Source organism: Petaurus breviceps, unplaced genomic scaffold, assembly GCF_028583685.1.
Source record: "Petaurus breviceps papuanus isolate PSGF00001 unplaced genomic scaffold, PetGlider_PUasm1.0 329792, whole genome shotgun sequence".
In the NCBI taxonomy this organism is placed as follows: Eukaryota; Metazoa; Chordata; class Mammalia; order Diprotodontia; family Petauridae; genus Petaurus; species Petaurus breviceps.
In genome coordinates this window covers 1-10,934 of record NW_027186095.1, presented here as the reverse complement: position 1 = coordinate 10,934, position 10,934 = coordinate 1, and the positions used below count along the sequence as shown (strand labels likewise).

The 10,934-nt window shown below is 39.5% G+C and overlaps 2 protein-coding genes across 2 annotated transcripts; both read left to right on the top strand.

The window, feature by feature from the left end:
- The first annotated feature begins 1,989 nt into the window (after positions 1–1,989).
- Positions 1,990–9,182, top strand: LOC138167922 (protocadherin gamma-B2-like). Its single transcript, XM_069096890.1, has one exon. It carries the CDS (start codon positions 5,260–5,262, stop codon positions 7,741–7,743), a length of 2,484 nt encoding a protein of 827 aa, XP_068952991.1. The 5' UTR covers positions 1,990–5,259; the 3' UTR covers positions 7,744–9,182.
- Positions 9,183–9,373: 191 nt separating this feature from the next.
- Positions 9,374–10,929, top strand: LOC138167921 (protocadherin gamma-A4-like; the record flags this gene model as incomplete). The annotated part of the gene is made up of 1 exon (XM_069096889.1): positions 9,374–10,929. A coding segment is annotated over exon 1 (1,356 nt), but the record flags the coding sequence as incomplete, so codon positions are not given.
- Positions 10,930–10,934: the final 5 nt, after the last annotated feature.

Genomic DNA, 10,934 nt, shown 5'->3' with positions numbered 1-10,934 from the left:
TATCCATATGTCAGAATCTTCTTTCCAATAACCTCACTGGTAGTAAGCCTCTGTTTGCGAATACAAGTGATAGAAACCTTATTGATAAAAAAAGGTTTTCATTTTTCAAAACTTGCTTTCTTTATATTAAGTTCCAACTTGACTCTCTGCAACTTGTGTGCGACTAAACATAAATCTGCCATAGCTACACAGAATAATTCTAATTCTTCTTAGAAATAGAAGTAAAGGCAGTTGGTGATGCAGTGGATGTACTCTGGTTCTTAGAATTACCATTAGGGTCCACTGATGGCACAGTAAATAGACTACTGGACCTGAAGTCAGGAAGGTCTGATTTCCAATCTGTCCCCAGGCACTTACTAGTTATGTGATTCTGGGCAAGGCATTTAGCTTCTGTTTTCTTAACTGTACAATGAGGATAATAATAGCATCTACTTCACAGGGTTGTTCAAATGAGTACTATTTGTAAAAAGTGCTTAGCACAGTGTGTGATACATAGTAAGCACTATGTAAATGCTTATTCCCTTCCCTTCTGTTTTGTTCTTTGAATATGTGTAGGTTGCTGTTATTTATTTCTTAACTCTGTGTGTGTGCCTGTGTTCTTGCATGCCTCTGTGTGTGTGTGTGTAATTTCCAGTTCCTTCAACTGTCCTTTATTTATTCTTGTTTTAATACTTTTTGACAATTTGGCTTCCTTCTGATAAATAAATTTCATTTTATGAATGAGTATCTCAATTTTTTATTTCTGACTAAAGATAAAAATCTGATATTATGGGTTCACCAGAACAAAGTTGGAAGGCACAGGATTGTAGTACTATTGATTCTCTTATTTTGAACAAAATATTTCTATTATCCAATATGAAATTTCATTTGTTTCTTTGGTATTTACCTCATGCTATTGGCTCGTATTGAATTTTTTCCATTAAAATTGTTATGACTTTTTCAAATTAATTCTTATTAAGACACTTCTCCCCAGTCCTTTATTTGATGCAGTCATAGTTTGGGAAGGAAGTGTGAGATTCTATATTCATTCCTTTTGTATCTAATCTCCTTAGTCTAGGCTCATATTTCTGATCTGTAGAGATAATTTTAAATCTTAATATTGTAATCTTAAATATTAAATGTTTTTTCCATATTTGTCATCTACTAAAAAAAAGAAGGCATGGCTTCCAGGTCTTGATCTATGTTGTCAAATGTGTTGAATAGGACTTTGCTTTGTTATTGAAAAATCACTGGATGAAAGTCAGAAAATTTGACTTAAAGTATCAGTTTAAAAAATTTAATCTCAACTCTTTATCCCACCCCCATTGAGAAAGTAAAAGAAACACCAATAAAAGCATATATAGGCAATGTCCAGAAAAATAGGTCTCAATCTGCATACTGAGTCAAACACCTCTATATCAGGAGGTGAGCAGTAAGTTTCATTATGAGCTCTGTCAAATTGTGTTGTCATTGTATTGATCAGAGTTTCTCATTCTTTTGCAGTTATTTGTTTTTATAATATTGTTATTTTCTATAAATTGTTCATCTGGTTCTATTCACCTCACTTCACATTAGTTAATTCAAATCTTCCCAGGTTCCTCTAAAGTCACCCCTTTCATGATTTTTTACAGCAAAACAGTATTCTTTTACATCAATATACAATGACTTATCCATTCATTCCCCAGTTTGTGAGTACACTCTCAGTTTCCAGTTCTTTACTTCACCTCATTTTTCACAGCTTTGAAAATGGGGGTGGGGGAGTAGAAGAATCTGTTTTCAAGGTCTTCGTTCCAGTTCTTAAGAAGTCCAATGGCTTTAATGGTAGGACCAAGAACTAAGCCTCCTGGTAACTTTCCAAGGTGACATCAGTTCATGGCTTTTCGATCTACCTAATCTACAATGTGTGGCATGGCAGTGTAGGATCTTATGGACCAACCTTACTGAGATGACATAGAAGACATGGCGCTAAGGTCATATTTTCAAATGGTTTCTTTTATCTGATCAAATATTGGATAAATTATCTAAGAAGCTTTTCATATTATTCTTCCAGAATAGCTCTATATTTGCGTTTTAAAATTTAATTATTTCATTTTCAGTACATACCTGTTCTTATTTTATCTTTTTGTATACTTTGTATTCATAAACTATTAGATTGATAAGTTTGATCCTCTAAAAATTACTTATTTTAGCGTGTTCGGGGAGCACGTTTGGATATTTCAAGTTGCCATTAATGGGAGATAATCCAACAACATGATTTTGTGCAGTTATTCACCATAATCTTCACTGTATCCCAGAAGTCTTGTTGCTTTATTTCCATCATAATTGAAATACTTGGAGAAAAATGTTCCATCACTTGGTTATTATTTTGCTACAGTCGTATTATTTGTTAATATAATAATAATAGTAGTAGTAGTAGTAACTTTATTGTTTCTAAAGAGAACAGTTTTTAAATATCCTCCATCCAACATTAACTTAGTCTCTTTGGAGAAAATGAAAATACCACTGATGAACTCTATTTCATGGCAATCATCCTTTTTTGAATGGGCTAACATTAATCAGGATGTAACCCCATTAATATGGTGGCATTCCACTAGCGACTTGTCTTTGTGTATTACTCTGGCAGTTGTTGCTCCAAGAATCTTCCCGTGGATTTTTAATTATCCTTCTAAAGTTTGTCCAGAGGAGAGGAGCCAGGATAGTGTGAAGACCAAAATCCATGCCATACAAGGATTGATTGAAGGAATAATGCTGGGAACACTTGTTTATTTTAAGATGCTCCCCATTGCCAAGGAGGGTATTTCTTGCAAAATCCAAACTGAAAATTCTTCCTATATGTGATGAGGATCCCAAAGGCTCCTGTTTGTGATAAATTTATCAAGTCCCAGAACCCTGCAGAACTTCCTTAGTGGATTCCACAACTATTCATCTTAATAATACACACTTGAAAAACGAAGTGGAAGAAGAATGCCTTTTTCCATCCCAAGTCATGCAGTTACAAAGACAGCCCTTTTACTCAATGAATCAGCATACCAAAAACAATTTTTAAATGGAAAAATACTGCAGATGGTCAGAAATCTCAGTACAAACTGAAAAATTGGAGGAGAGTGGACCAGAATGCATTTGGTGAAATGTGTAATATTTTTGCTGTTCTCCAGCACAAACCTCATCTTTTATGCCAATATTCTTCTAGGTGTACTCTGTGGATAAAAATAAAAGGATCTCTGAAAGAAATCAAAATTTCTCCCAATGGAGAAAAGCAGTGTGAGCATAAGCAAGCAGAACCATATTAGCAATGATATAGCAAGAAGCTAATTGAGTCATTGAGACCATTATTGGAAAAGAAGGTGGGAGGTTCATATGGGGAGAACCAAGTGTAATAAATGGACAATCTGAGTTAAAGAAACAGAGAAAGAATTCCAGTCTCTGAGTATATTTTTATTGGAGGATTTATTAGAGAATGTGGACAAGAATTACATAGAATGAGATTTCATGTATGGACCAAGATCTGAATGGTTGGAGGGAAATACATATTCCAAAGAAATTATGTTCCTCCATCAAAGCACCAAAATATAATCCCATTCACTAGTAATATTTGTGATTCCTATGTAGTGATCATTTCAAAACAGGTAAATAAAAGAATTAATAACAAGAGAGCATAAAGAAAATGAAAATCTCAATTAATGTAAATAATGATTCATATTAAGTGGTTCCACTATTTGAATTTGTACTGAATGTTTCCGTTGAGATGGAAGCAATTACAATTATGACTTCTAATAGTACAAATTCAAATAAATGCAACTACTTCATGGGATTCATCGTTCTCACTAATCTAGACCTACCTGTGGCCTCACACCCATCATATTAGCTAAAACCACCAAAAGAAAAAAAGCAAAATGACAAATACTGGAGAGTATATTAATGTGCTATTGGTGGAACTGAAGTGTGTTCTAGCTATTTTGTGAAGTATTTTGGAACTATGTATAAAGAACTATTAAACTATGCACACCACTTTACACTCAGAAGCTGTTACTAGATCTGTACCTTAAAGAGATCACAGAAAAAGGAAATGACTCATATATACAAAATCATTTATAGCTCCATTTGTGGTGGCAAATAATTCAAAATAGAAAGTGTTTCCACCAATTGGGGAATGGCTAAACAAATTATGGAATATGAATTGGAATACAACTGTAGAAATTGTGAAGGATATTGTTTTAAAGAATACTAGGAAGACTTGAATGAAAAGTTCAAAATCAAGTGAACAGAACCAGGAGAACATGTTATACAATAACAAACTATCTCAAAGACAAACAATTGTGAAAGACTTAAGGACCCTGATCAGCAGCATAAAATCTAATCATAATGTCAAAAGACCCAAAATGAAAAAATTCTAAACACGTTCAGATAGAGAAAAGATGAATTCACAGTGCAAACTAGGATTTATGGTTTCATTTTACTTCGTTTTGTTTTGTTTTGAACATAACTAATGTGGGAATTTGTTTTTCTCGCCTATACATGTTTGTAACAGAAAAAAATGAAACAGTTAGGATGATAGATGAAAGGGTGATTTTAAAAGAGAACAGAATTATGAAAAGACATTATGAAAATTCTAGGTCGTTGGAAAAGTAATTCAGGATTAAACTTGGAAGGGATCGTGGAGTCCACAAAGTCCAACCCCCAAATTTTAGAGATGTAGAAGCCAAATTAGCACAGAGAACACAAGCAGGTTAAGTAACTTGCTCAGGGTCACATAAGTGTTGTCTGAGACAGGATTCCAACCCAAGCCTTTGTGACTTCGTCCAGTCCTATACACTACACCAAACTGCCTGAAAGAAAAATAATTTTTAGCGTTTCCAATCCAGTGAGGAAGGGAAAATAATTGTACATTGAAAGTAACAATTAATAATACTTTAGTAGATATTTGCCAAAGATGGTTTTCTTGGTTATTATTGAAAATTTTGTCCTGAAGAAAAATTAATCCTGGCTGAAATTCTCCTACCAAGACGCTGGGCGCCGCTATAGGCCAATATGGAGAGAGAGCTGGAACAGAGAATCCCTTGTAGCCAGCTTCCTGCTGGGTAATTTCCTGCCCACCGACAAAACCTTATATTCATTCAAACTCGGGTCCCACAGAATTTTCCCTGGAGCACACGGATTTGCAGCCAACCTCGGCTAGACAGTGGAAGTGGTCCTTTGATACTGATTCTTACAACTCACGATCAGCTACACTTCTGCTTCTGCGGGACTAAAGAGTTTCTGTCTGGGCAGAGAGCCTGAGAGATGGGAAGGAGCGCCAGGCAAGGAGCTCTGATTCTGAAGCCGCAGGTACTGGCCCCCCTGTTGGTGTCTTTGTTCTGTTGCGTATTTTCTGAGCAGATCCGCTACTCCATTCCAGAGGAGATGGCGAAAGGGTCGGTGGTGGGGAACCTCGCCAAGGATCTGGGACTAGAGGTCCCGGACTTGCAGGTTAGGAAGCTTCGCGTTAGCGCGGACAGGGAATACTTTAGCATCAGCTCAGAGAGCGGGGAATTGCTGGTCAGCGGCAGAATAGACCGAGAGGAAATATGTGGAAGGAAGCCTGTGTGCTCGCTTGATTTCGAAACAGTTGCTGAAAATCCATTAAATATTTTCCATGTAACTGTGGTCGTGCTCGATATCAACGATAATGCCCCATTATTCAAGCGGTCTCATGTAGATTTAAAGATCTCAGAATCCATTCAAGTAGGTTCGTCCTTTCCTTTGGACCCCGCTGTGGATTCCGATGTTGGGATTAATTCTTTGCAAAGATATTACCTTGAACAAAACAGTTACTTCGATCTAACAGTGAAACAGAGTCCAGATGGCAATAAATACCCTGAGTTGATACTGAAAAAATCTCTGGATAGGGAACAGCAAAGTTCACATCAATTGGTCTTGTTCGCCTTGGACGGTGGGCAGCCAGCCCAAAATGGCACTGCTCAGGTCAGAGTCAATGTTGTGGATGCCAATGATAATGCCCCAGTATTCAGCCAGCAGGTGTACAGAGTCAGTGTGCGAGAGAACCTGCCCCCAGGATCCTCGATACTGCGTGTGACAGCTACAGACCAGGATGAGGGAGTCAATGCAGAAATTACCTTCTCCTTCCAAAATGCAGACGAAGATGTGAAATTTTTATTCGACTTGGATCAAAAGACAGGAGAAATCACGACTAAGGACAATCTGGACTTCGAGAATACTAATAGTTATACCCTAAGCATAGAAGCAAAAGACTTTGGAGATCTAGCATCACACTGCAAAATCCACATAGAAATTCTCGATGAAAATGACTGTGCCCCCGAAATGACTTTGGCATCTATGTTCAGTCCAGTTCCCGAGAATTCTGAGCCTGGCACTGTCATTGCACTTCTGAAAATCCGTGACAGAGATTCAGGAGAAAATGGGGAGGTTATGTGTTATCTTCAAGGAGATATTCCCTTCAAGTTAGAATCCCCTTCCAGAAATTACTATAAACTGCTTACAGATGGAGCTCTTGACCGTGAGCAGACCTCAGAGCATAACATCACTGTGACTGCCACTGACAAAGGAAACCCCCCTCTATCCACCAGCAAAACCTTCCTCCTGCTCGTTGGGGACGTCAATGACAATGCCCCTGTTTTCCTGAAACCTTCCTATGTGGCTTATGTTCCTGAGAACAATCCCTCAGGTGCATCTATTTCCTGTGTCTCAGCAATTGACCCAGACTTGGAGCAGAATGGCAGTCTGTCCTACTCTATCATCTGGAGTGATCTCCCTATCCTGCCACTGTCCTCCTACGTGTCTGTCAATGGCCACAAAGGAGACATCTTTGCGCAGCGCTCCTTCGACTATGAGCAGGTCCACACCTTCGAGCTGATTCTTCAGGCCACTGACAGGGGTTCCCCTGCCCTCAGTGCCAATGTTTCAGTTCGAGTCTTCATAGTGGATCGAAATGATAATGCTCCGATTATCCTCTATCCGACCCTGGGCACTGAAGGTTCAGCCCTCTTCGACATGGTCCCTCGCTCTGCAGAGCCCGGCTACCTGGTCACCAAGGTGGTGGCGGTGGACGAAGACTCGGGACACAATGCTTGGCTGGCCTACCACTTGCTGCAGGCCACGGATCCTGGACTTTTCAGCCTGGGGCTGCGTACAGGCGAGGTCAGGACGACCAGGGTCTTGGCTGACAGAGATGCAGCCAAACACCGCCTGTTGGTCTCTGTGCAGGACGGTGGACAGCCCCCTTTGTCCATGACTGTAACTCTGCACTTGGTCTTTGCAGATAGCTTGCAGGAGGCAATGCCAGAAATGATGGAGGAGCCCTCCGAGATTCCTGACCCTCAGTCTGAGCTCCAGTTTTATTTGGTTGTAGCTTTGGCCCTAATCTCAGTGCTGTTTCTTATCACAGTGACCATGGCCATTGCCCTTCGCTTAGGAAGGTGGTCAAGTTCGCCTATATTCAGATGTTTCTCTGTGGATTTTTGCTCTAAGACTGGGCCCGTTGTCCCCCCAAACTACAGTGAAGGAACTTTACCATATTCTTATAATCTGTGTATGGCCTCTCAAGGGGGAAAGATGGAATATAATTTTCTGAAACTGACTGGGGAAATGTTACCCCCACAGGATTTCCTCTTTAATGATGCTTCTGGAATCTTGAATAACAGTAATGGGGAACTTCAGGTCACCTCTGACATAGTCACTCCTCACGTAAGTTTTGCAATCATCTCTTCAATTTTCTTTGTAGTGTCTTCGTTGTGCGTTAGTTCTTAAAATGTAAATATCTTAATTGTGTGTAATTGGAGATTTGATAGCTTGACATACTCTCTATCTTCTCTGACTTAGTGGCCAACATTTTCTTAATAGGAGAGAGAGACAAACAGAAAGACAGAGACAGAGAGAGACAGAGATAGAGAGAGCTAGAGAGAGACAGAAAGAGAGAGACAGAGACAGAGAGAGAGAGAGCCCTTATCTGTAGTTTATGATGACTCCCTGGTTTGAAAGTATTGAACTTCCCTGAAACTGTGAGGTCTGCTCTTTTTGTTCTGGCCATTAATTTTCTTCATGAATTATTGGACGTTGGTAAAAGATTTCTTTCCCTGCCACGTAATTTTATGGTTTAAATTACATTAAAATATTACTGACTGTAGTTTCCTAAAGGAAGGGGTTTTTTAAATTAAATTAATTTTTAAAGAATAGGGACTTTTTCAGTTCCAAAATATCTCCCTCCCTCTACCATTTCCCCACCCAATAAGAAGGCAAGAAAAGTAAAATCTATTATCAGTATGGCTAGTCATGCAAAACGAATTACCACTTTGGCCACTAAAAGAAGTTTTAAATTAAGTTTTCACTTTAATTATACCCATTCAAAAATTGCTCTTTGGCTTTAATATTCACATATAATTTTGTATGTCCTAGTCACCTAGAAATAAAGTCCTTCACCAAACACTGGCAACATATAATAGTTGAGAATGTAATAAAGAGGTATTTCACATTCAGGTCAAAATACTGCCTTCCAGAAAATTATGGATATTCAGGAAAATAAGGTCTTGCATATCTCAAGAGCCAAAATCTAAGTATGCAGAACATTTGCGAACCTTGTATTTAATTTTCTTTCTTCAGGTACTTTGGTGTTTAGGAACCCCTACACTGTGCATTCACAGTGCAATATTCATAGCTAATTATGATTATAAAAGGATTTATATAGAGTGATTAGGTCTTACTTTTTGCATTCTGAAGCTCTGAAGATTTTATTGATTAATACATTAACACATTCAATGCCAAAAACAACCCCAACAGCCTCCTGAGTGATCTGAACAGAAATATAATTATTACATTCTTCCTACTTTTATTGAGAAAGTTGAAACCCATTAAGTATCGCTCATTGAGGTCCATGGAAAAAATTTTAACAACTCACAAACAAAAAAAAAAAACCATTCTTCGAGTTTAGGAACATAAATCTTTTCATCTCACTTACCAAAAACATTTCATCTGTGTGTTGGGGGGCAGGGGCAGATGGGAGAAATTTGTGACTTGGGAATCGTGTATGCTGAAACTGGAGATTCACATTGAGAATATAGGATGGAATAAAGAAAATGCAAAGGAACCATGAATATTCAGCTAATAATCATAGTAAAATAAACTATTTTGAAAAAATAAAAAGACAGAGTTACTGTCTTAGAACCTAAAACATTCCATGTTTTTAAGTGCTCTCTAGATTTGTCATGAGAATTAAGTTAACCAGATTTCCTTTTAAAAATGTGTTTCAAAGCAATAAAATTATTAAGAATGAAGCTATTTTAAACCAAGTTTTCCTCATTTGCTCAGAAATGGTGCAGTAATCTGTTAGGACTCTGGGCGCCGCTGTTGACCAGTCAGGGAGATAAATCCAGCCTGAATCTCCCTCCTGGCAACTCACAAAGCCTAGACATACAGTGTAAGACACACCTTCCGGTTAAAATCGAATCGGCCAGAAACCCTCTTCTCTACGGACTCCAAGATGCAAGGGCATCTTGATCGCCTTGTACACTTAGGACCAGAGTACTAATCCATTTACTGAGGTTGGATCTGCAAAGAGAATAAAAATTCAACAGCGAGACAGCAATGGCGGCTGGACAAAAGCTCCGGAACTGCCCAGGAATAGTACTGATTTTTTTTCTTCTGGTCTCGCTGTGGGAGACTGGATGTGGGCAGATCCGCTACTCGGTGCCCGAGGAGATGGAGAAGGGCTCTTTTGTGGGCGACATCGCCAAGGACCTGGGACTGGGGCCCCGCAAGCTGTCGGAGCGCGGAGCCCGCATAGTTTCCAGAGGTAAGAAGGAGTATTTTGCTTTGAATGTCAGAAGCGGCAGCTTAGTCACGGTAGATAGAATAGACAGGGAGGAGTTATGCGGGAAAGCATCCGTATGCGTTGTAAACGCAGAGATTCTGCTAGAGGATAAGGTGAAAATTTATGGAGTAGAAGTGGAAATAATTGATATCAATGATAACATACCAAGCTTTGGGGCAGAAGAAAGGGAAATCAAAATCCCTGAAAGCGCAGTACCAGGAACAAGGTTTCCCCTTCCGGAAGCCATTGATGGGGATATAGGAATGAACTCTGTTCAGAGCTACCGGTTGAGTTCGAATCGTCATTTCTCTCTGCGTGTGGAAAAACGAACGGATGGAGCGAAGTATCTGGAGCTGGTGCTGGAGCATGCTCTGGACCGAGAGGAGGAGTCTGTTCACCACCTTATCCTCACAGCCTCGGACGGGGGAGATCCGATTCTCTCCAGCTCACTACGAGTTCCCGTGACGGTCCTGGATGCGAATGATAATGCACCAGAGTTTATTCAGTCTGTGTATAGTGTGAATGTACCTGAAAATTTACCACAGGGGACAGAGCTGCTCACAGTGAGTGCCACCGACTTGGATGAAGGAATAAATGGGGAAGTCACTTATTATTTCCAGAAAAGTACTGAGAAAACTTCTCAGTTATTTCGTTTGAATGCTTTGACCGGGGATATAACAGTACTAGGAAATCTAGATTACGAGGAATGCAATTCCTATGAGATAGATATTGAAGCCCGAGATGGGGCTGGATTTCTGGCCATAGCCAAGGTTCTGGTCAAAATACTGGATGTGAATGACAACGCTCCTGATATCACCGTCACCTCCGTTACCAGCTCAATCTCCGAAAATTCTTCCGCAGGGTCGGTGATTGCCCTTTTCAATGTGCACGACAGAGATTCTGGGGAGAACGGTCATGTCACGTGTTCCATCCCAGAACACCTGCCTTTCAAACTTGAAAAGTCCTATGGCAATTATTATAGTTTGGTGACCGACAGAGCGCTGGATCGGGAGCAAGTCTCCACATATAATGTAACCGTGACAGCCACAGATAGAGGGGATCCTCCTCTATCCAGTGATATTCACATCTCCCTGCACATAGAAGACACCAACGACAACCCCCCGGTTTTTGTCCA

Coding starts and splice junctions, on each gene's coding strand:
- LOC138167922 (XM_069096890.1), top strand. CDS start 5,260: ATGGGAAGGAGCGCCAGGCAAGGAGCTCTGATTCTGAAGCCGCAGGTA.